This window comes from Thunnus albacares, chromosome 1 (genome assembly GCF_914725855.1).
Source record: "Thunnus albacares chromosome 1, fThuAlb1.1, whole genome shotgun sequence".
Lineage (NCBI taxonomy): Eukaryota > Metazoa > Chordata > Actinopteri > Scombriformes > Scombridae > Thunnus > Thunnus albacares.
In genome coordinates this window covers 21,472,224-21,499,553 of record NC_058106.1, presented here as the reverse complement: position 1 = coordinate 21,499,553, position 27,330 = coordinate 21,472,224, and the positions used below count along the sequence as shown (strand labels likewise).

Genomic DNA, 27,330 nt, shown 5'->3' with positions numbered 1-27,330 from the left:
CAAAATGATGTATGTAATGACTGAATTAACTAAGGAACAACCTCGCTAGATACAAGCTAGACATGTTATTTAGTTGAGCTAGCTACAATTCATTGTAATCAGATGTACTAATACTGTTGAAACTAAGAGTTGCTAACTTTAATATTTAATCTAATAACCAAAGATAAACTTTGTATACCAGCGAATACCAATAACTGCAATTAATTTGAGGTAGACATAGGCCAACTGACATCTGGTTATGGTAACTAGCGAAGTGTTTCTTACATAAGCTAACTGCATTTAGAATCCAACAAGCTATGATAAACATTAACTAATGCATTAAAATGTAAAAAAAAAAAAAGCAGTTGTTTCGTCAACTTACCAGTGAGCATGCTTGGGGAACACTGGAAATGAATGGGGTTCAACGCTGTAACTCTACAGTGTTTGGAACTGTTGGTCGCCCCATGACACGTGTTACTTCCACATTCTGCGATTACAACAGAAGTCCATGAGAGTGTCGCAACTCTTCTTTCTACAGGACGTGCATAATCTGAGCCGGCTCAGCTGGAGAAGGACTCTAGTGTACATGCTGTATGGGCCTAAAAGTGTGGAGAAAACCCTCAGAAACATGGCAGACTTCTTTTGGCTTCATGCTACACTTAGCAACTTTGATAGGAATGAATGGGACAACATCTTTGAATGTGATATTCATTTACAATACATGTGCGTCCATGTACACAACATGTGCGCCTACCACAGTTTACTGGGACTGTCATGACTCCAAGTATTTAGCTGGCTCTGGCTATCTCGTGGTGAATTTAAGGGTCGCATCTACGAGAGGGACATACTGAAAATGTCTCTGCACACTGACCTGTGCTCTCGGTTTGTGTTTGTTGACGAGGTATCACTTCCAGTTACAGTTTCCACATCCTACTTTCCTCAGTGTGTCCTAACCTGGTAGCTCACACTAGCTAGCAGCAGACTGCAGATGTCAGGCTGATGTCTTGCAGAAAAACACAAACAGCGCAGATCAGTTAGTGATCTGACTTTTCTGCTGTCTGTGCTGAAACTGATAACTAAACGGAATTCCTGTGCTCTGTCAGTCAATAGCTGTATGGGATAATCTGTATTTTATGCGTAATGATGACAGCTTTGCAGGTAGTGCAAGTCTTATTATTCTTGCTTAAATGTCTAAAAAATATGGTGTTTCAAACTTGAAAAGAAAATTGAGATTAGATTTTTTGGCCACATTGCCCAGCCCTTTGAAAGTTGCAGATTTACAAAGTTTTCTTTGAAAATTAGAAGAAATATAACTTATGGACCAGGACATATAGTAAATAAGTAGATGCACTAAGTTGCATCAAAGGACCCTTTTAGTTGGATTGCTCTTTGTTACTTGGGTAACAAAAGAGCAATAACAGTCAGCATCTGCAGTCAGCAAAACGTGCATCATGTCATTTTCATGCTTGTTCAGTGCATGTGCATCGCTTATGACTAAGCACGTTGGAAGGTTACAAGTTATAAAATAAGGGGAATGACTGATTACATTACATCTTATAATACTGTGCTACATTGCAACTAGAGGTAAAAAGCTCCACAAGGTACCTTTAATTTAAAATGGACTAAAATTAAAATAAAACAATTTAGAGTCCATATATTTTGTAACCTCTGAATAAGTGACAGAACTCCTGAAAAGTGAGTGAAAATGAATAGGGATAGGGAATCATTAAGGTTAATGAGGACTGGAAGAGTGGTAGGGAAACAGAGGAAATAAGCAGAGATTCACAGTGGGTAAGACTGGGTAAGGCAGCACTATGAATGTTCCAGTCAACAATACAGGGAGTGCGACTGAGATGACACCTCAGTCTCTGATTGAACACTATAAACAGAGTCTGCCCAGAAGCTTAGCAACAGGTGACACAGACACCAGCAATCAACACAGTCAGTGGTTCAGATTGGTCAGTGTTTTTCTCTAGGGAAGGTGGTAAGCAGAGTTTTTTTTTCTGAATACATGTCGGAAACCCCAGTCATCAATCATTAGAATCCTGGGTTTCTTTTGCTTGTCAATGTGACAGTTTGTGCCTGTTTGTCAAACAGAACATGTTTGTCGACCTTGCTGTTGTGCAGTGGACATTCATCCCTGCCTATCTCTATGGTGTAAATTTTTTTCTGGATGTGCTGCTCTGGTGTATTTAAATGCTTCACATGTTGATGCTTGCATTTTTCATCATTTGTCTCTCTGTCCTTCACACACATCCAGTATATACAATTTTATGTTACTCCTCAAGCTGCATTAGTCTAGTTAAGATGGCTCTAGCAAAACCACTTACAATCAAAATGAAACAACAGTGGGATGGAAATATTTAAAATGTGCTCTTGACAATGCTGTTCTGCTCAAAATGCACTGATAAGGATGGGCACATGAAGCATGATGGGTCTGAGTCTGAGGCCTGCTGGAAAAACCTGGGCCTAGCATTGAGCACTATACCTGACTCTGGAGCTCCTGGGCCTGATGGTCTGTCTCTGAAGCTGCTTTTGGTATTGCTGCATGCGACTGTGTTCCTCCAGAGATCCAGTTGGCTCTCCTGCAGTTCAGACTGCGACTGAGAGATCCTTCTCCTGGATGTCCAGCTATTGAACCACAAAAGGAGGCAGGGCGGCGAGAGGAGGAGAAAAATCAATCCAGTACACAGAGCCTATCCTCTCTGCGCAGCCTGCCTGCTCACTCTGTAGCTGAGATGCACCATGGTTCTCTATTCTACTATGCATGTACTCAGACATAAAGCCTGCCATGGTCCTGTCCCATCAAGGACTGGCCTGATATCTGCCTGGAGCTGCTAACTCTGTGTCAGAAGGACAACAGAAGATAAAGCTGAATACTCTCAAAACCAAATCAATATTTATTCGAAACACGCTTCGCATTTGCACAGTGAAATAACAATATACTAACTGGTAGGTAGAATCCAGCCTTTATTCTAAAAATATCAGTTGATCAGTAATTCAACGTTGACTATAACATTCAGCAAGGAATAAATTAAAATGTCTTCTTTGAAAAAAATCAAGACTTTCAGGTTCAGGTGAAAATTTATAGTTAACATTAATTAAAAAAAATACAAATAAATAATTTCACATAACTATCAGAGCAGGTTATATACATATACATATATATATATATATATATATATATATATATATATATATATATATATATATATATATATATATATATATATATATATATATATATATATGAAATTAAAATACAACACAAATGTGTTAAATTATGTCATAACTAATACCAGGATGGTAACATTTTACTGTATTACAGTAATAATACAGATTAACTATAAACAGCTATGAAACTATAATGTCCAGCAAATGGCGAGATAAACAGCATACAGTTGCCTGCCCAGTAAGTGCGTCAACAATAATAAACAGGCCACTAATTAATACAACCTTGCTGTGCTAAATCACATGAGAGGACGGGATAGAGGGGGAGAGAGACACCCAAAGACAGAGAGAGAGAGAGGAAGAGGAGGGAGCTTGGGAGAAAGGAAGGGAGGACAGCAAGAGGAAGACAAACAGACCTAGCTTCTGGTTCACTTGGACAGAGGCTTTAGCCCAGTGTGCCTGAGGCTGCTGCAGTGTCGTCGTTGCAGAGGGAATGATAGCCAGACAAGATGGAGACCCAGACAGGAACCAAGACAAACCATTATTTAAGCATCTGCACACGGGCTGGCAAATATTCCATGAAATCAACAAAAAACAAGAATAAAAAAAGACCTTTCTCTCCATTAATGTCCAGTTGAAAGCATTTTGTCGTCTCTGTGTCCATTTTTGCTTCTCGGAATACGTCAAACAAAAGAGCATGGCGGTTATTCCTGAATTAAGAATACAGATTATGCAGAAATCCATTTCACAGAATCGCTTAAAACGTGTCTCATCCGTTAGCACTCTCTTTCTGTGTGCGATCCACCGATAACCCTGGTCTTGCTTTCTTTCCCTCACAATCGCTCCCTCTCTCTCTATTCTCCCCTCCTAAACTGATCAATACTTCATTTAAATCATGACATTAGCACACTACTACTGGAAAAAGAGGGCAAGAACACATACAAATTAGCTTCTTATGTTAAGTGACATACTAACCGATGTTTTATGTCTGTGGATTGTAAGATTTCTTGAAAATATAATGTGAAAAACAAAGGCACAAGTATATGCAAGTGTACAGGGGCTGCACTGCTGTTTTGATTTGAGCTCCTGAGCCTCACACTGATCAATACACATTTAAATCCAGGCTGAGGAGAGCTATCACAATATCTCGTCTCATCAGAAAAAGGCAAACATGCTATCCCAATTATCATCTCAAATGACTAGTGTCGAGGGGACACAGGTTGGATGCTGATAGAGGCATATTTCATATTTATTCAGCAGAATTTTTACATTAGCACCTGAGCGCATAATTGGCTAATATATATGCACACTCACACTTTTATCTATTCACATAATTCACAATGAGCACAATCAATACTGCCCTCTCCATACTCTGCTCCACGCTCATAAAGTGTGTCTGCATTAGATCATATAATAAGCCGTTCAGAAAACCCCAAACGAGACCGGCTAATTTCCTGGCGCTCAATGAAATTGCGAGCGGGAGTAACTGGCTAATCTTCCTGTTCGTCATTAAACCCGGATATTTACCTGAGCAGCCTGGGAGTCACGGGCCTGGTAAGAGTGCAGCACATCTCTTCGGAGTCTCATCCCGCTGAGATAACTGAGCAGAAGCCGATCAGGTCAGGTTTTCTCCATTCGAAACATGGGTGAACAGAGACGAGGACAGGAGAAAAGAGAGAGGGGCAGACCGTAAGCCCAACACTAGGTGGATAGTGGTGGAAATGGAGCCGAAGTCGATCACTGGGGGGAACATGCACTTACATATAGTCTGGCGCCAATGTCAACCAATGAGCAATTAGGTAGACAAGACTAAAGTTATTGATCGGGGGTTCAGGCTCTTTTCTCAGGGCTAACTAGCCTGCCTGGGGTTGTGTGATGGCTGCTACAGCTGTGGACTGCAAGACAGGGAAAGACAGTACAGGAGGAAGTGGGAGGACCTGCAGGGCAGGTGTTTCACTCCCCAGGCCTTCAGCTCTTGAGGTGGGCACTGGATATTATCATTTAGGCTGCCATTGATTGCAACAGCCTTAATAAGCCTACATACCAAGCAATCACACACAGAAAGAGAAGCATTAAGGAGAATGCAAACATCCAATCAAAGATAATATGGAAAGCAAACAGCTACTGTCACCAAGTTTTTCATTTCCAATTTACAGGGTAATGGGAAAGATTAATGTCACAGAACAATGTTTGCAAATTTAATAAATTCAAATGTTTACAATTTAAGTAGTGAAGGGCATAACAAGCTTCCTTCTATAGATTTAGGTTCAATTTGTTAACAGACATTATATATTTGGCCACTTTTGGGTGACACTTCCAGACATATATGTTCATTGGTATTATTTCCTATCCTGCACACAACATCTCAGAAGCCCTGCCCTTATAGTGACCTTAAAGCATTTTGAAACTTTGAACAAAAGTCAACATTCATTTAGAGTGCATAATCACAAAAAACAATGGACACAACAGCAGAACCACCAAACAATAAAATTGTTAGATTATTAAGTGACACAATTAATAAAAAAATAGGTAGAGATAAAATACTGAGAACAATGGCAATCAAACCAACAGAGTGCAAAGAAAGGATTAAAACATATAAAAGTGTTGACCAGATGGCTACAGGAAAATATATATTAAAGGACAGAGAGAACAGGTGAGTTTTAAGTCTGACCTTAAAAGTTTACAGAGAAGAGCTGTTCTAATGTAAGTAGGAAGACTGTTCCACAAGTAGGGACCACGATACATTGTTTTGTGAATTCTGGGAATAGACAGTAAGTGGAACAAGAAGAACTCGGGAGGTATGCTAGTGTATATGGTAAAATATCTGATTGCCCCTTTCCACCAACTGGAACCTAGTGCTGGTTCTGGGCTGAGGCTCATGTCAGTTTGCAGTTGGATCAACTAGCGAACCTTCTAAGAATATAATATTATATAATATAATATTAACGAACTACTAATGATTTTCACTCACACACAATGACACCCAATGTTATAGTGGATTTTTTTTAGTCATCTTCCCTCTCTTCGTTCTTCAAATGACATATACGTGAAAGGTACAAGAGTAGCGTAGCTCCGTTAAGGAATAAGGCAGTGCGTGTACGTGTGTGTGTAGTTGCGCGAGCGGCAGAAACATGACGTGAAAGCGAGCGGAGCAGAGAAAATGTTTAGCAGTAAGTTGTCAATCTGGCAGTAAATGTACAGTGCAGGCTGCGTGTCAGTTGATAAATGCTGCAGCTACTCAAAACAGAAGAAAAACAGAAAGAAAATACTCATCTATCGAAGGGGGTTAGCCCCGAAGTTATGACTAACGCATTAGCTTAACTTGACCAGGCTCGCTTAAGGTGGACTGACTTTTAAGGTGGACCGGCAATTCTCATTTTAGTATCAATCTCAGCCGCTCTTTAACAGAGAATGGAGAAATGTCTGGCTGATGAGTCTCTGTCTTGAGTTTTTCATATTCAATCTGCATCTTGCTCTACATCAAAATACACACAGAGATAGACAATCATGAGAGTTTTTTAAATATAATAACCATGAGTAAATAGTCAAAATGTTCAAAAATACCCCATCACTCAATCATTCATGATCAAAATTTTTTTCCCCAAATTTCATATAAATCTCTTACCAAGTTTCAAATATAAATAAATACACAACAAAACAATTGAGTCAGTCTGAAACAGAAAATGTAAGCTCCTGGCAAATATGAGTATGAATTTTAGAATTGATATGACTTGTAATAATGTTAAACTGCAAAATGAGGACCCCAACACCCATGCAGGGTTTCACACTTAAGTCCTGTGTTAAACCGTAAAGGCTGTGCAAGTTAGAAGCCAGCTGCCTTGTGTTTGGTGATCTGATGGCAGGACCTGTACTATGCTGTCTCATAATCTTTGGTGAGGTCTCCCTCAGAGACTCCATCAGGGCTGATACATATGCTGGAGGAGATAAAAATATTTATACCGCATTCAGTAATAATATTTAATATATGCACTGACTCAAGTAATTAATTAGATTAAATGACTGAAATTGCTAACTGTATGATGGCTTCTCCTTGATGGGGCTGACTACCCAGGAACATTTGCAGAACATACCATTGTCATGCACATACATTGTAATGCAGCACTGCCAGGGGTAGAAGAAGCAGATGATGCAGGTCATAAGTTGTATGTGTGTGTATATATATATATATATATATATATATATACATATATATATATACACACACACATATATATCCTAAATCCTAATTTTTCAATTCAATTCAAAACACTTTATTTGTCCCTGAGGGGCAATTTGCAAAGGCGTGTAGAGTAGCAGAGTCAATACAGGAAAATTTAAAAATAAGTAAAAAGCAAAAATAAGCTGTGCACATTATGATAATAGTATAATACATAAAATGCAAAAAAAAAATAGCTGTAAACATTATGATAATAATAATGATACAAAAATAAAAATATTAGTGCAATAAAAGTATAAAACAGTATAATGCAGCACAATGTACACATTATGATAATAACAATAATGATATTAGAATGATAACAATAGTGCAATTAATATAGATTAGTGCAATTAATATATTCATATATCAATATTAGTGCAATAAAAAGTATAAAGCAGTATGATGCAGCACAATGCTGTAGACATTGATGATAATTATAATGATATGAGTATGATAATATTAGTGTAGTGAAAGTACAATGGAGTACACACAGTATATGTATTGATGGTTGCCTCCATAATATATAGGTGCATAGTGATTCAATGAACATAGATAGCAGCATCAGTCCAAGTCATGTGCAAGTCACTGTGTGTGTGCGTGTGTGTGTGTGTGTTAGTGCATGAACTCTATGGGGGGAGGGGGGGTTAGCAGGGTGAGCAGAGGGACAGGGATGGCTGGGAGTTGGGGACAAAGGTTGCCCTTCTCCTCTGTGTTCTGAAGCCTGGGAAGCCACTCAAACACAGGGAACAGGATGTGTGAGGGGTCCTGTAGGATTCTGTCAGCTGACCTTAGCATCTGCTGCTCGCATAGGGTGGAGAGGGCTCTGACAGGAAGTCCAATAATTTTGGAGCAGACTTTGACTGTGCTCTGCAGGTGATTTCTGTTCTGGAGGCTGATGGAGTGGAATCAGCAGGTGAAGGGGAATGTCATGACACTCTCAATGAAGGAGTAGTAAAATGTTGTGAGGGTGTCCTTACTGACCCCAGAGGAGTTGTGCTTCTTCAGGATTGTGTCCAGGTACTTATATTCCTCAACAATCTCTATGGGCTTCCCGTGGATAATGGTGGTGAATGTCGCAGCAAGTTCCCTCTGCTTCTTTGAGGAGGTCACTACCGTCTCCTCGGTCTTGTTCACATTAAGCTCCAGGTGGAAGTTGTCACACCAATCCACAAACTCATCAAGAGCTGAGCTGTGATGCTGTGAGGGGCCTGAAAGCAGAGACAGGAGGACTGTGTCATCAACAAATTTGACCATGTGACAGTTTGGCTGGGTGTACCTGCAGTCATCAGTGTAGAGGATCAAATGCAGGAGTGAGAGAAGACAGCCCTGCAGGGAACCAGTTCAAGTGTGTAGGAGGTCAGAGAAGGTGTTGTTGATCAGCACTCTCTGTGACCTGTTGGTGAGAAAGTCCATTATCCACAGTATTAGTCGGTCATCTAGGTAGAAGAGGTTGGTGAGTTTCTCAGCAAGAATCTGTGGCTGCAGGGTGTTGAATGCTGAGGAGAAGTCTGCAAATAGGAGTCTTGCTGTAGTGTTGGGGTGTTCCAGATGATTATGTATGTTGTCTGTAATGAATGCTTTTGCATTGTCAACCCCTCTCAGTGTTTCCCCCAGGTTGGCTGCTTTGGAGTGGCGGGGGGTGGAGGGTGGCGGCGCTGAGCCAAACTCGGGAGAGACTCAGCAGCCAGACATTTCTCTGTTCTCTATTTACAGTAGGTGTGGCTGAGATTGACACCAAAATGAGAACAGCTGGTCCACCTTAAAGGTCGGTCGACCTGAAGTGAGCCTGGTCAGGTTAGGTTAACCCATTGTTGCTAACTTCAGGGCTAACCCCCTTCACTTTTCCAGCAGTTGAGGACACAACAGGCAGGATTTCTCTTGATCTTGAGAAGCTGCAACATTTATTAAATGACACACTGTAGCCCACACTGTACATTTACTGCCAGACTGACAACTCACTGCTATCCTTTTCCTCTGCTCCACTCACATTCACTGTCACTTTTCTGCCACTTGCTCTCTGCATTCGATCAACCACACACTTGCTACACACACACATTATGCACAGCCCTAAAGGAGCTACATTACTTTTATAACAGTACCTTTCAAATAGATGTCCATTGAAGAATAAGGAGAGGAAGGATTCTCGGATTAGATGCACCAGTCGATGACTCAAAACAATTCCACACTGTAGGGTGTTATCATGCTTGCGCAGTGTGCAAGTGAAAATCTTTAGTAGCCCATTGATATCAGTGGTCATGGAGAAATTTTAGCAGTGTCACTCATATTTCATTCTATAGGGGAATCACTACCTCTGCCTGCGTGGTATGCAAACTGGAGTGGGTCCATCTGTGTTGCCTTGATGATATGGTTTTTGATGACCCCCTCTATGGCTTTCATCACAAGAGAGGTGAGAGCCATAGGCCTGAGGTCATTCAAGGCCTTTATAGTGCCCTTCTTCAGTAGGCTATTGGAATAACTGTTGAGTGTTTCCACCTGTGTTTCCTGGGGGACTATGCTGTTGACCATGGAGCTCTGGAAAAGGGGCTGGAACACGCCCCCCACCTGCTCAGCACAGTACCTCAGGGTATGGCCACTGATGTTGTCTGGCATGGGTGTTGTGTTCACTTCTTGAGGGCTCCCACCGCATCCTTTTTTTATGGTGAGGGCAGGGTCACCAGGTTTGAGTGTAGAGATGGTTGCATCTAGCTGGGTGCTGTTGTCTGTCTCAAATCTGGTGTAAAAGGAATTTAGGTCATTTGTGAGTGATGCTAGGCTGCTGCCTGCAACCTGAATGAGCTTGCGGGTGGTGGAAGCAGTATTCACATCTGCCATGTTCTTGAGACCCTGCCAAGCTGAATGGAGGTTCCCTCGCATAAATGTTTGCTCCACTTTGTCTCTATATTTCAGTTTGGCAGTTCGGTGGTGGGTGGTGATGGACCTGTATGCATCTGGGATTGAACCACAGCAAGTGGTTCATGTGACGTATTGGTAAATACTTTTAAAATATTTGTCAGCTGGGCAGTGATTAAAATCACCCAGGATGAATTTGTCCTCTTGATGTGTTCTGTGGCTGTGGTTGCATTTGCTCTGGAGTGGATGTAAACCAGAATGGAAAAAAGCTGTGGGAATTCACGTGTGATGTATAGTGTCACATTGTCACTAAAAGGTGCATTTTGGACATTGTCAAAAAGGAATATATCAATACACTCAGTTGCCAGTATATTAGTTATACCTAGCCAACGCTAATGCAGTCTCATCAGCCCTGCAATAAATCCTATGTTCATGAAGGTTCCAATGTTCAAAAATAAAAATTACAAATGTTTTAGCTAAGCAAACAGAAAGTCACCAAGCTATTTAACTAGACACCAGGATCCTGCATTAGTTAACCGAAGTTAATAATTAACGTCATGCTGTGTCAAACGGTAACTACGTTTACAAAATAGGATTCTAACAGTGTTAGCTAACCAACTGCGCAGCCACTGTTACACTGCCTAAAAACAGTCAACACACTTCAGATGTTACTTCGCAATTCAAGCCAGCATGCTGACTGATTTGGAAGTTACAAAAATTAGAAACACAGACTTACCAGAACATTTCATGTCTTTGTGGAGCTGAATCTCTGATGATCTCCGATCAGCGCGAAAAGCTACTGAAAGGCAGACCTGATGAAGCAGCTATGTGTATCAGAGGAACCACCTATCAGCGTCACACAGTCCTGGCTTCGACATCCCATCCTGAACTTAATCATATCGCAAATAACGTGAGTCTTCTGTCTAAAATGAACCAGCACACCACTGTGTTTTTCCTCATTGTTGACAATGCCATTAGCTGGTAAATTATGCTAGCACTAAACTGGAAGAATGAATACAATTGCGTTCGAACCAGAAGAGGAAAAAATGGGCGGGGCAGCAAAAGGTGAATACTCAAGAATCGGATTGGCACCCAAGTATCACGTATGTATCATGTATCAAGTATCGATTCGGGAGATAAGCATATCGTCCCAGGCCTACTACTGATAGATGACTGGAATAGGCTAGGAAAAAAAGGAAATCACAACAATCAAGCCTGGAAGAGATTAATGCATGGATCAAAATCACTGTATGAGTTACTGAGAGAAATGGACTGATTTTGGTTATATCACAGAGATGGTGAAATGCTATCTTGAAAGTAGACCTAATGCGGGATTCAAGTGACAAGGACAGCTCAAATATGACACCCAAGCTGTTTTTCTCTGTGGAAATTCCACAACCATCAAGATGCAGATAGACATTTTAAAAAGACTTAAAAAATGTGTTTGGCTGGTCCAAAAATAAGTATTTCAGTTTTATCTGTTTTTAACATGAAAAAGACATCCAGTTTTTAAATTTCAGACAGGCAAGGATTTGAGAGACTGAAGATTCACTGGGTTGAGTTGGAATGAATAAGTATGTATCATCAGCATGGCAATGAAAATGGATCCCGAAATTGTAATTAATATCACCTACTGATAACATAGGAGGACCCAGGATGGAGCCTTGAGGTACACCAGATGTAACTTTCTGAGTCAGAAAGGTTTATTCATTACACAATGAAGACCTTGTGTACATATAAGTACACAATGAGTTATGTTAGACAAATAAGAATGAAACCATGCCAAAGGTGATGGATGCCTATCTGATACTGGAGATGGTGCAATAACAGGCCATAATAAACAGTATCAAATACTTCACTGAGATCAAGCTGGCTGAAGACGTTTCAGTGGAATGGAGTCTGTGAAAACCAGACTGTAGTTTGTCAAAACAGCTATTATTGGACACATAAGTGGTGAGTTGACTGCCTTTAATGTTTCAAAGCAGTTATGACATGTACAGATGTTTAGAAATTGATCTGTAATTACGGAGAACATTAGGGTCAAGATGTGATTTATTTATAAGTGGTGTAATTTGTCAATTTGGTGAGTGACTCAATGATAAAAGAAATCACACAAGGTCCTAAAAAGACAGGATGTAGGAGGCAGGTGGTGGTTTTGGAAGTGCAAACTAGAAAAATGAGAAACTGAGGATTAATTGGTTTGAAAATAGATAGACTGTTAGCAGTCACTGAAGTTAATAAGAGTTAGTAACACCAGAGATGTGCATAAGCACAAAACACATGTGACTCTGTGAGCTTGCTAGCAAACAACAAATATAGATAACAGTTTAGGAGGTGCTGAAATGCTTATTGTTTCCCCCTAATTCCAAGGTACAAGGCAAGCCAAGTAAAGATGGACATGCTCCTCTCTGTTGTCAAAACAGAATGTGAAAATAAGATACAATAAGATATTATTTTTTCACATCTGACTATTATCTATTTATTTATTGTAAGAGACCATGTACAATATTACACATAAATGTTACCATTTGAAGTACTGTGCCAGAGTAAGCTTATAGCTATTTTTTTATCTGCAGTTTCTCTGGGCAAGACAGTGAACAAACATATTTTCCAAAACAGTTGATATCCTTTTAAATCACTACCTATTTTTGTATTTGGCTCAGCTGCATTCCTAAAACAGCATCAATATCAGAAATTAGCTGCTAACATACACACCAGCTTAGGAACACTTTCAGTGTTGTTCCACCAGCACTTAATTCAGTGCAACAGTATACCCAGATGGTTTGGCATCTGCTTAGATGTTTGGTTGTTGGTTAGAGAATATAAGCCACAGTAAGCTTTGTTAACCATGGCTGGGTTAGCCAGCTAATAGCTAATAATGACACATAGTGGTAACATTTTTCTATAAAATAATCAAAAATTAAACTGCAAGTCTTCCCCACAGCCTCTGTATTATCTTTCATATAAAGCATTTGATGCACTACATGCAAGTCAGTTATAACCATGCTGATATGACTGTTTAACTGCTCAGGCAGTTTTCTTTTTTCCTAATGAAATTCCAGTATACTGGTACATGGTCAATACCATGTTATCTTTTGAAAGGAACTCTGACATACAGCGTGGTCAGTATTGTGAGAATAGACTTGATTTGAACATCAGCCACCAAATCCATCAAAAAAGACCTTCATCAGAATTAACACCTTCAAGAGCTGCACTGTAGCATTCAAGAAATAGCTCCTATGTGGCTTACATGACCAGTGTACTGTAGCACCTTTAACTGAAATGTTCTTTCACAGCACAGTGCATGGCCAAATATTAGTACACAGTGAATTATGTTCACCAAATAAGAATGAAACCATGCCAAAGGTGAGGGATTCCTATCTAATACTGGAGATACATAGTCCTTCTAATGATACAAAAATAAACACAACTTTAAGAGAGGTTTTGCAAATGGGAAAATACATTTAATATTTCCTTCCTGGTTTCCTTCTTGAAACCAGAAATGAAGGATTTATATAACAGGACATGTCTGACAAAGACTGCCCCATCTCCTTTTCAGTTATTTTATATTCACTTATTGTTACATCTTTCCATTATTTGTTCCAGCCTCTGTACATCCTCACCTGTCAAGTACAATCTATCAATTCAAAATCAGTGGGCACTGCATTTAAAGAATAAGGCTTTTAGGTGGTGAAAAAAAAGTTGTTGTATTAGTTGTTATAAAATATCTATATCCCTTGGTCACATTAAATATTTTCAGTTATCCTTTGTTAGTTTAACAGATACATAAAATGATAGTGTTTATTATGAGGGGGATGCAGAGAATTATCTGCACATACATGCCAAAATGAGAAAATTAATGAACAAGCATTATATGGAAAAGCAATGTTTTCCCTGTTTTCTTTGAATCGTGCCTTTTAATGCAGTCCTTTTTTGTGTTTTGAAAATCAATTCTGATATTTCAAAAGAGAGGCATGATAATGAAAGGGCACATTAAAAAAAAAAACTATCTGAGGCGATTGCTTATTCCTTCCATTGCCGCTGCATCAGAAGGACACCTTCAATATTTGGACTTTCCACGTCACTCTAGGCTAAATCCCTAGCAACCACCATAGCAACATACTCTGAGTTCAACGTGAAATGCATGGTAAGTTCCCTCCTGCCACCAGCCAGAGAAAAAAAAAGAGGAGAGAAAAAAAGAAAAACAATCAGAAGAAAGAGACAGATATGCCTCAAAGACCAGAATAAATGGAGCTGAGAAGACGACACAAAACACAAATGCTCATACCAGTAATCACACACGATTGTGTGTGTTACATATGCCAAAAAAGCCATATTACACATTATAAAACATACACCTGAAACAACTTATGTGTAAAGGACAAAAAAATGAACTGTGGGTCTTCTTCCCACATATATGGCAGGGACAAACATCTATTTGCAGGCTGTATTTTCTAGGTTGTTCTGCTGTTCTGCCCCTTTTTAATGAAAGAAAACATATCTCATCTGGGGAAATACATACATGCACTAAATATATACAAATATTAATACATGATTAAGTATGAGCATGTGCAAAACATACACATAGTTAGGCTCTACATATTATTTGGGCACACTGGTGTGAGTGACTCTGGGTTCTGACACCTGGACTGGCAAAATACACATATTCACTTAGGTCCCACACAAACAAATCTGTTATTGAATCTTTTATATCTCCTCTCTGTCTTATTAGCAAAGAGCAGTGTACAGACCACTCAGGTAACAACTTCTCATTTTTAGCCGACAGTGAACATCACTTTCGCTGGCAGGTCATATCAGCTGTCGCTAATTAAGGTAATTCTATGAGTAACTTGATGACAGGTCAAAATTAAACTTGGCTGATGTCGGGTCTGTGTGCTTTCTGTAGCCGGTGTCTGTACTCAGCCAAAGATCAATTGTGAGGGAAGATACCTCTATAACACCACTGCACAATCGTGAGTAGACTGTTTTTGTGGTTACAACACAAAAAGAGTTATAAGTCATCTCCAGTAACACAATCTAGCTTATCACATCACCTCAATTTCACATTCTCCCAATGAAACTTTCATGATATCATATCAATAATTTAAGGTTGTCAGCTTAAAAGTTCTGAATCAGGATCCCCAAATTTTGGGAAAGCTGCTTGTGAAAAATAAGATGAGCCAAAGACAAAAGGCTGTTATTTCAATGTGCCAGATACATATTTAATCAACATTTCTTATCATCTGCTACTATGAACATTTATTTTACTATATATACTGAGCATCTTTGGCACAAAATTTAATTCTGCAGTGAATTAAATCCTTTATCTCATTTTCAAATTGTAAATACTTGTCAATACTTTAACACTTTTGGAAAATGACATTCTTTAGTAATCTCTTGGTTAAATCATCTTGCCTCTACATCTTGTGCACACTGTATGTTAAATGTGAAAAAAATATGCATTAATGTTATTTCTGGGAAAAAAAAAATAAACATGGAGCCCTGCAATATTGTGGCATCAGCATGTAATAAGACATAACATTGTCCTTTAAGAGTCTGAACTCTGCCCACAGACAGATTTGTTGTTTCTGCGATATTTTAAAAGCTGGAGCTGTGTTTCCAACTTTTTCTTATCTAAAGATATTTTGTTATATTAAACACTCAACATTACTATCCATGCACACCTTACCCACGATTATGATAAATATAATATTCACAGCCTTTACCCAATTACAGTACCCCACCCCACGCTAAACAGCCTATATGTCCAGTCTTATTGAACCACAGAGTCAAAGAAATGAAAAATGTGCATCCTGGTCATAGTTCAGGAATAAAACCAGTGTACTACAAGCATCTCTTCTGCCTGACTGCTGATAGCACTGTCAGCCAAAGAGTCAACCACACAGGATGAAGTACAGGAGGTCAGACCAGCATTTGTTCAAAAGCAGGTTAGCCAACTGCTAGCTTTCAGCACCTGAGCTGAGTGTCTGAGCAGTGAACAGAAACGAGTCAAGCTGCCCTCCATCGTGCTGCCCTCCATTTCCATCACCCATGTCTATTTCTGTTATATTTAGGCTTGGTAATTTTAGACAAGACTTGGTTTGTAAATGTTTATACTTGCCATGCCTATGTTTCCCTGTGTACAATAATGTAGCTAAAAAAGTGTAGTGATACAACTGACAAAATGAGATTTGACTGAGGGACATCTCGACTGATGACTGGAATCTTTGATGTTTAGGGGACAGCCCTTGTGTTAAGCTAGTTTGCAAATGTTAGCATGCTAACACACTAAACTAAGTTGATGAACATGGTAAACATTATACCTGCAAAACATCAGCATCATGATTGTGAGCATGCTGACATGAGCATTTAACTCTGCTGTGCCTCAGCTTCACAGAGGTAGTAGCAGGGCTATAGACTCTTAATCTTATTTTAGTTTACAAGGTGAATTCAAAAAACTTTATGAAGGTGAACACTGGTGGTCCCTGGTAGACACTACATGGAACAAGCACCCTGCCTGTCAAAGACCGGGACAAGGGTCGAGTGGGAAATTCTTTTCAGTACATTTGCTCACAGTAGGTTCGAGGAGGAAGGAAGCTGTTGCCAGCTTGGATTCCAACTTCTTAAACCACTCCAGCAGCCCAATCCCTGTTTGCACTGTTCTTCTGTATGCTTAATGTGCTCCAAACATACACAACATCACAAAATATGGCTAAAAAACACTGCATCCGTATTATCACTTGTGTTGTGAGCTGTTTTTGTTTGTTTCTCTCAGGACCAATGTAAGCAAACCTAGTTGCTTTTAAGAAAGCCAAACAGTTAACCATTGTGTATTTAGCCATATTTTGGCACATCTTGGCAAAAATATCAATGTTTGGAACATATTGAGCATACAGGTGGACAAGAGAATAGGATAATGCTGTGGTTTGAGATGTTTGTATGGACGTTGAAATCCATTTTAATGGCTGGAAATCCAAGTTACTGACTACAGCTGTCATCCTCAAAAGAGCAAGCTACAAACTTTTCAGAGCCACTATACAATCCTACACTGAATGAGTGTTTGATTGCGTTTTCCAGCATTATATTCTGTTAAAAAGGAGGTATCCCTTTAAAACACTGAGAAAAGATAAACCTTGCTCGGTCGATGAGTATTTATTGCCAGTCAGGGCAAAAACACACTCACTAAGGTGCTTTGAGTAGCTATTAAACAAGTGTGAAGGTGACCTCTGGTTTTAAGCGGCTGTATCTCTGACAGCCAAAGCTGCAGAGGCCATCCTAAATGGATTTCCTGAAGTTTCATTCAGGAAAATAAAAATGGAGAGTAATTCAGAGGCAAGGCTGAGAGAGAAAGCTATGTTTCGCTCACATTGGGCTGCTTGAGTGCCTCCAAATTCCTGCTCTTTCTCTATTGCGGAATTGACTGGTGACCATGAGTCAAAAGCAAACCTTAGCCAAATATAATTAGGAAATACATTTACAAAAATATTTTAGAGCTTTGCTGTGCAATAAGTGTAGCTGGAGTGACTTATTGTGTACAGGGAAGAGAGAGTGTATGCAAGTATCCCCATGGCTAACTTAATAAATCATCTTTCTCATCTTTACTAACTGCAACAGATAATCAATAAATTAAAAACCATTTCTACTGAAAATGCTTATCCATTTTAATAAATATTGAAAAAAAATAAATTTATCACTGATCCTGTATTATCTGTGTGGTAAACATGCAAATGTTGTTTCTCCATATTGTCAAGGATGAGTATATGAGAATTTAGGTTTATGATTATTGCTGTTACACTTACATATTTGGAGTGAAAAACAAAACAAGTGTAACCGCTTCCGCTGCAAAGCAATAAGGCTGTAAATGAATATCCCAGCACTACCTGAAGCATTAGGAATGTAGTGTACATATGTAACAAACCTGACATATACATCTCATCTTCAATGTAATTAGAATGTTGTCAAAAAATGTGATATATAATGTAAAATACTACCCTTTATGATTGATAATGTATTGTTCAAAAAGGAGATTAATTTACAATCTTAATTTGCTGCCCTAAGCTCAACAACCCAAGCAGCAGTGGCTGGTAGCAGCTGCACTCTGAAGATGGCAAGCTGTTAAATTCATTTTGCCACTGTATACACAATGTGGCCACACTGCTATGAGTCAAAGGGATAAAAAGCAGTGTAAATTTAAATTAAAATCTGAAAACACCCTTTACTGGACCATATAGCCTTTGAAGCGACAGGGGCTTTATGAAGCAAAAGCTGAGAAAAGCTCTAAAGTAGGGTCTGAATCAGCTAGATTGCATCCCATCTTAAATGCAATTAATGAACCTCACAAAGGAGGATTATGCTGACAGGATTATTTTCAACAACAATGCAGCACCCGCTGCCAGTTACAGATACACGCACACGCTATTCATACAAACGCTAACCCTCTTTAATCCAAGCACACAACAGCTTTCTAACAAACACAATCAGCACTAGCATAGTTGAGTGTCCATTGAAATGACCACTGCAATATTAATTTCGCTATATGACATTGACATTTAGATTTTATTAAGTTTCTTGTTTATCTTCTTCTATATATTATATGAATTTAACATTCTCTAGTCCATTTTTAGTGTCTCAGACTCTCTCTGGCCTCACCTGAAATAATCTGTAATGCACAAGTGCAGCAGCAGTAACTTAATCAGCTGCTGTGAACTTTGCAAAAGAACAGAAATGTTTGCCTTGCTCCAACATTTGATCTCAAGCCCCTGACAAGGATCTCAAACTGCAGGCAAATCAGAGCTGTCTGGTATTTCTCGGGGCAATGCTAAATCAAATTAGTGAGAGCAATGTTAATTTCAAGCAGCATTTCATTAAAAAGGAAAAGATAATTAGCAACAAAGACTCCATGTCCTTCTGACTAATCTAATAATGCTTCGTTTGTTTGCTTTAATCACATTTAACGATTAAGAAGCAGAGACAGGGCTAAGTCATGTAGACAGAGGGATCTTATAATCTGCCTGTCATGGCCACCATCTGATTTCCTGCCATTCGTCACAGTATGGATGGAGGGATGGGCGGGTGGTGTTTCAACCCTCAGCTGATGTCTTGAGAGGTGCACTAGCCCCAGGATGGGATTGCTCATCTTCAGAAGAGAGGAGAAAACGGGGTTCAGGTATCACCTTACCTTAAAGAGTTGCAGTACTGAGCCCAGGCCACTGGCAGACATGGCTATTAGCCTTGAAGTCTGGGGCCTGGATGCTAAAACAATAATCTTCTTAATGTTATGGGCAGAGCCAATGATCAGGAACATCTGTATCATGTTAAGTTCTATTATGTCAGTTTCCCATCTTCCTTTGACAGAGAAATCCTACATTGATTGGCCAAAAAAATAAAAACCCTAATGTTCACAATGTACAGTAATGCAATCCAGTAGAACAGGCCTGCAACAAACACTATCTTCGTGAAACTTTAAAAATCTTTAATTTTGTTGTTGACACTGTTTTGGAGAAGTGTTGTATCAAGGGCAAAGTCTATGATGGTGTTGTATTGGGCTACATTATATTCAGAGGTGTATGTATTTATTATTATATTTAATTCATTTGTTTTTAAATGGCACCTATAAGACACAGTCTCAACTTTTGCATCAGTTCCAGAAAGGTAGTGACTGTAGGGCTGTTGTGTTGGATTGTAGTATACTGTGCAGAGTTTCTATTTTTCTAGTTACTCAGTGTATGGTCATCCCTACCATTAAGGGGTTGAAACTAGAAGATAGTAAAGTCTTAATGTAGCGGGTTTATTTTTTAAAATAATATTGCATGAAAATCATGCTTGCTACCATGTGCTAACATTTTTCTTTTCCTTTTTGTGTTCTTGATAAGTTTAATTCTTTAGGGTGACATAATTTGGTGGATTTCTATATTTCACCGTGTTTAATATTTGCAGAATATTTTGTTGCATAACAGAAATTTATGGTGACTATATATTTCTGCAACTGGAACTGTAAAGGGAAGAGCTTGCTGAATAAGGGATAGGCAATGAAAACACTTGTGTTGAATTTAAAAAAAAAAAAAAAAAAACCTCACCGAGATCCTCCTCCCTCAGAAAAAAATTAAATAACTCATTCCTCATCAGTGGGTACGATCACTTGAATGGAATCAATCAATCGTGTTCCGCTTGGCTTTTCTCTTCTTTGCTCTTCGTTTCCAAATCCAATCTCTTCCATGTCATCTCAGAGCACATTTATAAGGGCCCAGCCTCTTGATTATCCCCCTCCCTCGCCTCAACTCCCCCGCTGCTGCATGCTCCAATGTATTAAATTAAATGAGGTGTCTGTCCAGGTCGCCCTCGCCCCAGCCTCCCACACCCCCCACTCTCACTGCTGGTAATCAAGGGAGAGGACCCCTCCCTGCTGGTTTTGTGCCAGCCAGGCTGCATAAATTAGCATTAATGAGGGCTGGAAAGACCTGCAGTAAAGGAGGGAGGGAAGGGCTGAAAAGAGCGAAAACAGAGAATAGGGGTGAGAGAACCGCAGTTACAAACAGAACACCCACAAAAGGTTACATTTCTCTGTCGTCTTACCGTCTTCCTTTTTATACCTATCTTTCCATGCTGTAGCCCAGCCTCTGTCTTTCCACTGGCTATCTCCCACAGACAGGCTCGACAAAGCTCTGAGGAGTAAAACAGTGGTGGCTTGGGTTCTGGCAATAAATGAATCATAGATGAGGTTGTGTGAACACTGTTAACATAATCCCATGGCTCAAGCTCAAAAATACTGCAGGGCGCTAACGTCTTTGTTGTTCATCAAATATTGATGCATACATAATTATTTAAGCATATGTGCACAGATGGTGAGAATATATAGATACATTTCAGAGGCAGAGGCATTTTTAGTATTGGCTTTATGGAAGCAAATTTGATTCTGGTGGATCTTATTAGACTTAATTACCGGGGGATACATACAATTATCTTGTCATAATACAGCGTTGAATGAGTGATGTGAGGATATATAGACAATATTTGTGTATATTCACACACCAACAGTATTTGTATATTCAGTTGACTGTGATTATGTGTGAAAAACTGTCAAAGCAGCATGCTGATGTACAGCATGCTGTTGCCGTTTGCTCCTATCTCCTCTGCTGCTTGTAATCATCCGTGATAGCTATGACAATTACAGGAAAAATCATCACATCACTTCATTCTGCTGCTCCCCAACTTTAATTGCTTAATGCGTCCTTCACTGCACCGCACCGCTCCTCTCAGTTTCCCCCTCCAACTTATCCCCTCCACTGCCACCTCATTTACTACCAAGTTCTTCCTGGTAATTAAAATTGAACTACATGTAGGCCTCTACTTTGAGGGCGGCATATTGGCACAATTAGCTGATAACTACTCAGCGTAGTGTTTCCTTTAAGTTTCACACAGGAGCTAACTCTAACAAGATATCCCATTAGAACCTGTGCGAGACTGAAGTCCCAAACACTACACAATTGCCTACCTGTTAGGGCTGTCACTTTAAGTAGGAATGAATCCGAAATAATGAGTAATTTGTTTGAATTAATTCGAACACAACCCATATATCGTTGTGTGTGTGTTGGAGGTACAATTTACTGTGACTGTCATAAGCATATATATGGCCAGCGATGTCAATCCGTCAGTATCTGAGCGTCTTACTGTTCAGTATAGTCTGGCAAGCTAGCTGGTGAGTCCTCAGGTTTGTTGTAGTTGCAGAGTAAGACAGCTGCTTTTTACAAAGTTGGCAAGCTGTGTCTTTGTTGGTAATTTTGCCGTGTGCAGTGTAGCCCCAAAAATACTTCCACACACTGCTTCTCAGATGCTTTGGTGTCATGATTATCCGATCTGCACAGCTTTACCCGCTGGTGTCCTTCTCCCATTTTTATTTATTAGCTTAATTTAGCTTAGGTCAAAGAGCATTCGATAGGTCAAGCTAATCGTGAATTTTAAGAATATCTTCTGCTGTATCACAAGGCAAACAACTTCAAACAGTCTGTTACGCTTATAGACTGTAAATTGTGAATTCGAAAAGGTCATTACAGGTCAAATATGTAATTTCTCCCCACATTTAAAATGGAAGTTTGAATTTTGAATAAAAAGTGACAGCCCTACTATCCACGCATGAGGGATTCACAGAAACTGATGTAAGCCAGTGTTATTGTTTGTAATGTTATCTCATTGATATCACTGTTTACTGGTCTCTCTTGCACAATTCTAGTACAGTTGCATTACGTTACTGCTGATGAAACTGAACATTTCCTACTGCTTCTGCTTCACATTAAAAGCACTCAGCAGGCAAAAAATGTTTTTCTTAAAGGAGAACACAGAACGAAGGTAGTTGATTGTATGGCGGTGAGAAGAGCCGGTAACAAACCTACACCCCTTACATTTTGTCAAGGACACGCCTTACTGGAAATTATGCTTTCCCCCCCTCACATTTTAAGCATTTTTTGAAAGCACATCAGTTTTAAATACTGCATTGAGTAATCATATGGAGGGAACAGCCACAGAAAGCTGCTACTGTACATGAGGAGTAGCAAGCAGTGGGCTGCAAACCTCCAACCTCTCAGCAAGGTGAACAACTCTTTTTACTGTACCTTACTGCTGTGTGGAAAACTACTTATGCCGTGTGCAGCATGAAATATTTGGTTGCACTGTGAACAGATTTTCTTTTCTGTTGTTTTTCTGACAGAGTAGCTTCTCGAGGAGAGTTTGTTAACTCCAAAATTCTGGGACCTGTGGTATCAAACCACACTTGCAGTTACAGCCAGTTACCACAGGTGTTGCCAAATCAACCAGGACTGAAATCTAAGGATCATAGCTTTAAAGGGGATTTGTTGGTTCTCTTTGCAGTCAAAAATAATGTCATGCTTTTTAAATATATTGATAATAGTTTTATATTATTAAAATGAAAAAAAGGTCTTTAGGGAAATATTAGAAATGGTTCTTTTTGTCTTAGCCAGCTAGAGGGGTGTGTTGGTGTCTTGCTGGCAGGCTACCGGTGCTATATTGTACAGAGCAGAGACAAAGTAAACAAACTGCTATAGCTACAAGTCATGGACACTGTGTTGCTAACAGGCATTTTGAAGTGCAATGACCAAACCAGTGTCTAATGTTTGTAAGTCAGAGAAGAAGGAGACTTAAGCAGGAAACCTAATGTGGGTTCTTGTCCAAAGTCTCTTGAGTTGTGTAGCAGGATGCTATCAGGCTCCGTGTGACAGAATGCCACATTATCGCTTTATGCAAGATTTGATTTTCTGTATCAAAATAAGGCCTCCGGCTACGCAGATGGATAACGGAATGGTATTTCATCTAATTAATGCAAAATTAGGGGGTGTCATGATGAAACCAAAAAAATTTAAATATATTTATATATATTTCTCCATTTCTGTTTCTTATTTTTTTCTTAAAGGAGAACACAGAACGAAGGTATGTATGCTGTAGTAGACAAAAATTGCATTTTAATTGCAATTAATCAATTGGTTCTTGTTCAGATTTTTTCTTTCTTAAATATATTTCTTTATATATTTCTTTATCAAATGGTTGTCCAGTTTAAGTTTCAAAGGAATTAAGATATTTTTGAAAATCATGCATGTCACTATATAAGGTACTCTGATTTTTCTTTTAGAAATAAGTCTTGCTTTTCCTTCGAGACTTGTTGCTGCCTCCTTTACATCTGTGTTGGACTATGGCGATGTTATGTACATGCATGCATCTTCACAATGCCTTCATTTGCTGGATACTGTCTACTGTCTACCAAAGACTTACTAGAAATCTTGAAGCCTTACTCACCATTGCTCTTTGTATGCTCAGGTTGAATGGTCTGCCTTGTCAGCCTGTAGCCTTAACCACTGGCATATTCTCACAGACCATTCTTGGTCTGCCTCCATCTTACCTACAGATCTACATCCTTAAGAAATGTATGGGAAGTTATTGTCTTAGCACTTATTCCTACTATCTGTCGCTAAAGCCTGTACTGAACTGGTAGTAGCTGTAGATGTTTTGACTGACTCATTTTGCCCCTGTTTGATCCCTGAAATTGATGACTTGCAACAAATTCTGATTAATATTTTTAATATTTTATGATTGTTATTTTTTTATTTTCATTGTAAATTTATAAGTATATGTGTAAGTAATTTTTTTTAATGTCTGCAACCCTGTTAATTGTGCTGCTGCCTGTCTTGGCCATGACACTCTTGTAGAGGAGATTTTTAATCTAAATGAGACTTTTCCCAGTTAAATAAAGGTTAAATAAAAAATAAAATAAATAAAAACTAATTGAGCTACTCCATGTTTTTCATCATATGGCATACTCAGATCCACAAAGGTACATGAATAGAAAATGCTCCTTCCAGTTGCACATTATATTGTAAAAAACAATATAAATGATCCCTCACAGATTTCTGGACAGGCCCTGACAGGTCTACATGAGGGTTTCAGTTAATTTTGCTTTTGATAGATCGACACCCATTTTAAGAAAAGTTGTGATATAGCTTTTGTTTGTGAGAGCTGTCCAGCAGTAAGTGGCCATAGCTAGCTTGCCTGCCCTGGCTAGCTTGATTTTTAGCTCATCCTTCTTCTCTTCTATGTGTTTTCAATGCGTTTAGTCACAGTAGCTCTCGATGGCATAACATACTCAGGCTCGAGGTACTGAACTAGCTCTTTCAATCACTCACCCTCTACCACACTGATTGGCAGCATATCTTTCTCTGTCTATCACCTGCGTTATGGCCTTGGACCAGTGTGCATCACGCTTTCTCCCCCCAGCTAGCATTGACATGATCTTTGGCTGCGACTGCGAGCCATCCTCAGACATGGAAGGCAGGTGCTTGTTCTTACTGTGGTACAGTATAGTGCTAGTACTGAATTGGCCTGAATATAAGGCGACCCTGATTATAAGACGCCCCCCCCATTTTCCAACAACTGTTTTTGGAAAAATTACGTTAACGTTACTTTTTGAATATAACTTACAGTATATCTCCTACCAGGCTCTTGGAAGCGACTGCCTGTTTGTCTTTTTGAGCTCCTTATCATCTGTGACAGTGGTATTTGGCAGCTTGACATATTCCATGTCTGCAGTAGTGACACTGGAAGATGCTTTGGACTTGTTTTCACTCATCATGAATTTATTTCCTCCGTGGCAGAAAAACACTTTACATGAGCCTTCAGAAACTCCTGCAGGTTAAACTGGACCAATGAAACACTTTTAGGGCTGACTGACTCTAACACACTTGATATAAACAGACTTTAAGACACTCACTAGCCTAGCAACATCAAAGCTGCAAACAACCCATAATGCGACATTCTGTGTAGGAGTCAGTTTTACACCGCTACTTTATCCATTCAAAAAGAAGCTGAACACATAATTGTCTAGGCGTTAGCAGAGTGTATATGCAAATTAACCTTTGGACCGACATGCATAACCGGTCAGAAATATTCTCAGCAGTTAACCGATTAACGGTTAACCATTGACATCCCTAGTCTATTTCTTTGTCACAGTTCCGAAAACCTCAATGACTCTCACAATAAAGTCTGCCATACATGGAAGATGTAATAAATGGAAAACTAACTGTACGAAAGAAACCAAACATGGTAATAGATAAGGCTGAATATCTAGACTGTAATTCTAGAAAACATGAAAATAATTATCTGACCCAGGTACACACCTACATACTGTACACACATCAGCAGTCAGCCATTATTCAGCTGTACACCTCTTGTGACAGCAGCTTCAGGAAAGGCTGCTCTGAGAGCTTCAGGAGAGGCTGTTATTAAGCAGCAGTCCAGTGGCTGTGCTTGAGCAATGGAGCACAATAAAAATTCCTTTTCTTTAATTAACTTTTATGGGCAGTGAAGAGAACACGCTGACACCTGTCTCGCGCAGCACTGATTATTTCTTGCCTTCCACATCTGTCCATGTAGTATAAGTGGTGTGTGTGTGCATGTGGTTTTTGCCCGTGCTGAGACAGCACTGCCACAAACATCACAAAACAAGGCCTTTCCCTTCAATGCTCCTGCAGTAAAAATAATAGCCAGTCGGAAATATCAAAAAATTATGACCATAATCTATGTAACTATAAGCAATACAGATGGGTGTATATTATTACTGTTGCACTGTGCACGCCAAAGTGAACAAATAGTAACACCCACCCATTATTAAATAACACACTACCACAGCTAGCCATTGTACGTTTCAAAATGTACGTCCCCACAGTAGCTGCAACCCTCTGCCAAGCTGCATTTTTTTGTTAGTGTTGCGGTAAATGAAAAGGGTCAGGTTAAATAGCACAGGGAACTGGATAACGACAAGAATCAGTATTTCTTCCATTTTTTGGATGGAATGGAACAGGAATTGTGGGGAGAGAGAGGGGGAGTGGACATGGTGAAACAAAAAACATATAATTAGTTGATGCTTCACTGCATCATTGGAGCACTGAAAAAAGTTGAGGCCAGCTCAACTTTGATGTTTAGAGCGTCACGCCATCACGCAGCGACTAGCTTCATGTCGCCAGCTTCCATTAATAATGACTTCTAGCCTGTTGCTTTGTCGCCGGTAGTCTGAACACACAGTCCTCATGGAGCAACTTCCCTGTATGCTACAACATCCTGAGTGCACTGGAATCACTGTCCATATTAGGTCAAACAACACTCGGAAACGTCAATCTGAGCTGTTAAATGATGATTTTAAATTCCTCATGACTGCACTTGTATCATTTTCAACTTTGATTTGTAGAGTGTCAGGTCTGTCACACTCAACAAGGATCTTCTTCTATTGTGGAAGATCCTCATGTCGGGCCTAATTCCCACTCTAGGTCTTCGTTGTGGTTGCTTCACATGACTTTTTTCCCTGCACAATTGGTTCAAGGTGCAATGAAAAACTGTTGGTCTGCATTTCACTGACAATTTCTATCTTTTCTGGAATCGTAGTGATTACTACAAACATGATGGCCTTCATCCGAACCACACCGGAGTACGCATGCTTTCTGCAAACATGAACTTTGCCCTCCTGGATGACCAAGAAATATGCCCATCACACCCCCACAAGGTAACTGCATCATTCACCTCCCACCCAACAAAACCCTGCCTGACTGATCATTGCTATA

At 39.5% G+C, this 27,330-nt stretch overlaps 1 protein-coding gene across 9 annotated transcripts in view; it reads right to left on the bottom strand.

Moving 5' to 3' along the window:
* Positions 1 to 27,330, bottom strand: part of LOC122980835 — a 160,159-nt gene that overhangs the window by 59,669 nt on the left and 73,160 nt on the right. For 4 of the 9 annotated variants that reach the window (XR_006403096.1, XR_006403097.1, XR_006403098.1 and 1 more), the window contains exons 4-7: positions 4,678 to 4,779; positions 3,763 to 3,860; positions 3,567 to 3,618; positions 2,468 to 2,610 (exon numbers count right to left, since the gene is read on the bottom strand). Coding sequence is in view for 4 of the 9 variants with exons in the window: in XM_044349231.1 (XP_044205166.1) it covers positions 2,468 to 2,610; positions 3,567 to 3,819; positions 4,678 to 4,737 (456 nt within the window). In the remaining 5 variants the exon portion in view is untranslated. Of the gene's footprint in view, positions 1 to 361; positions 512 to 2,467; positions 2,611 to 3,566; positions 3,861 to 4,677; positions 4,780 to 4,911; positions 6,065 to 27,330 lie in introns of those variants that run through there. The other 5 variants (XM_044349213.1, XM_044349222.1, XR_006403095.1 and 2 more) reach the window with 4 other exon arrangements.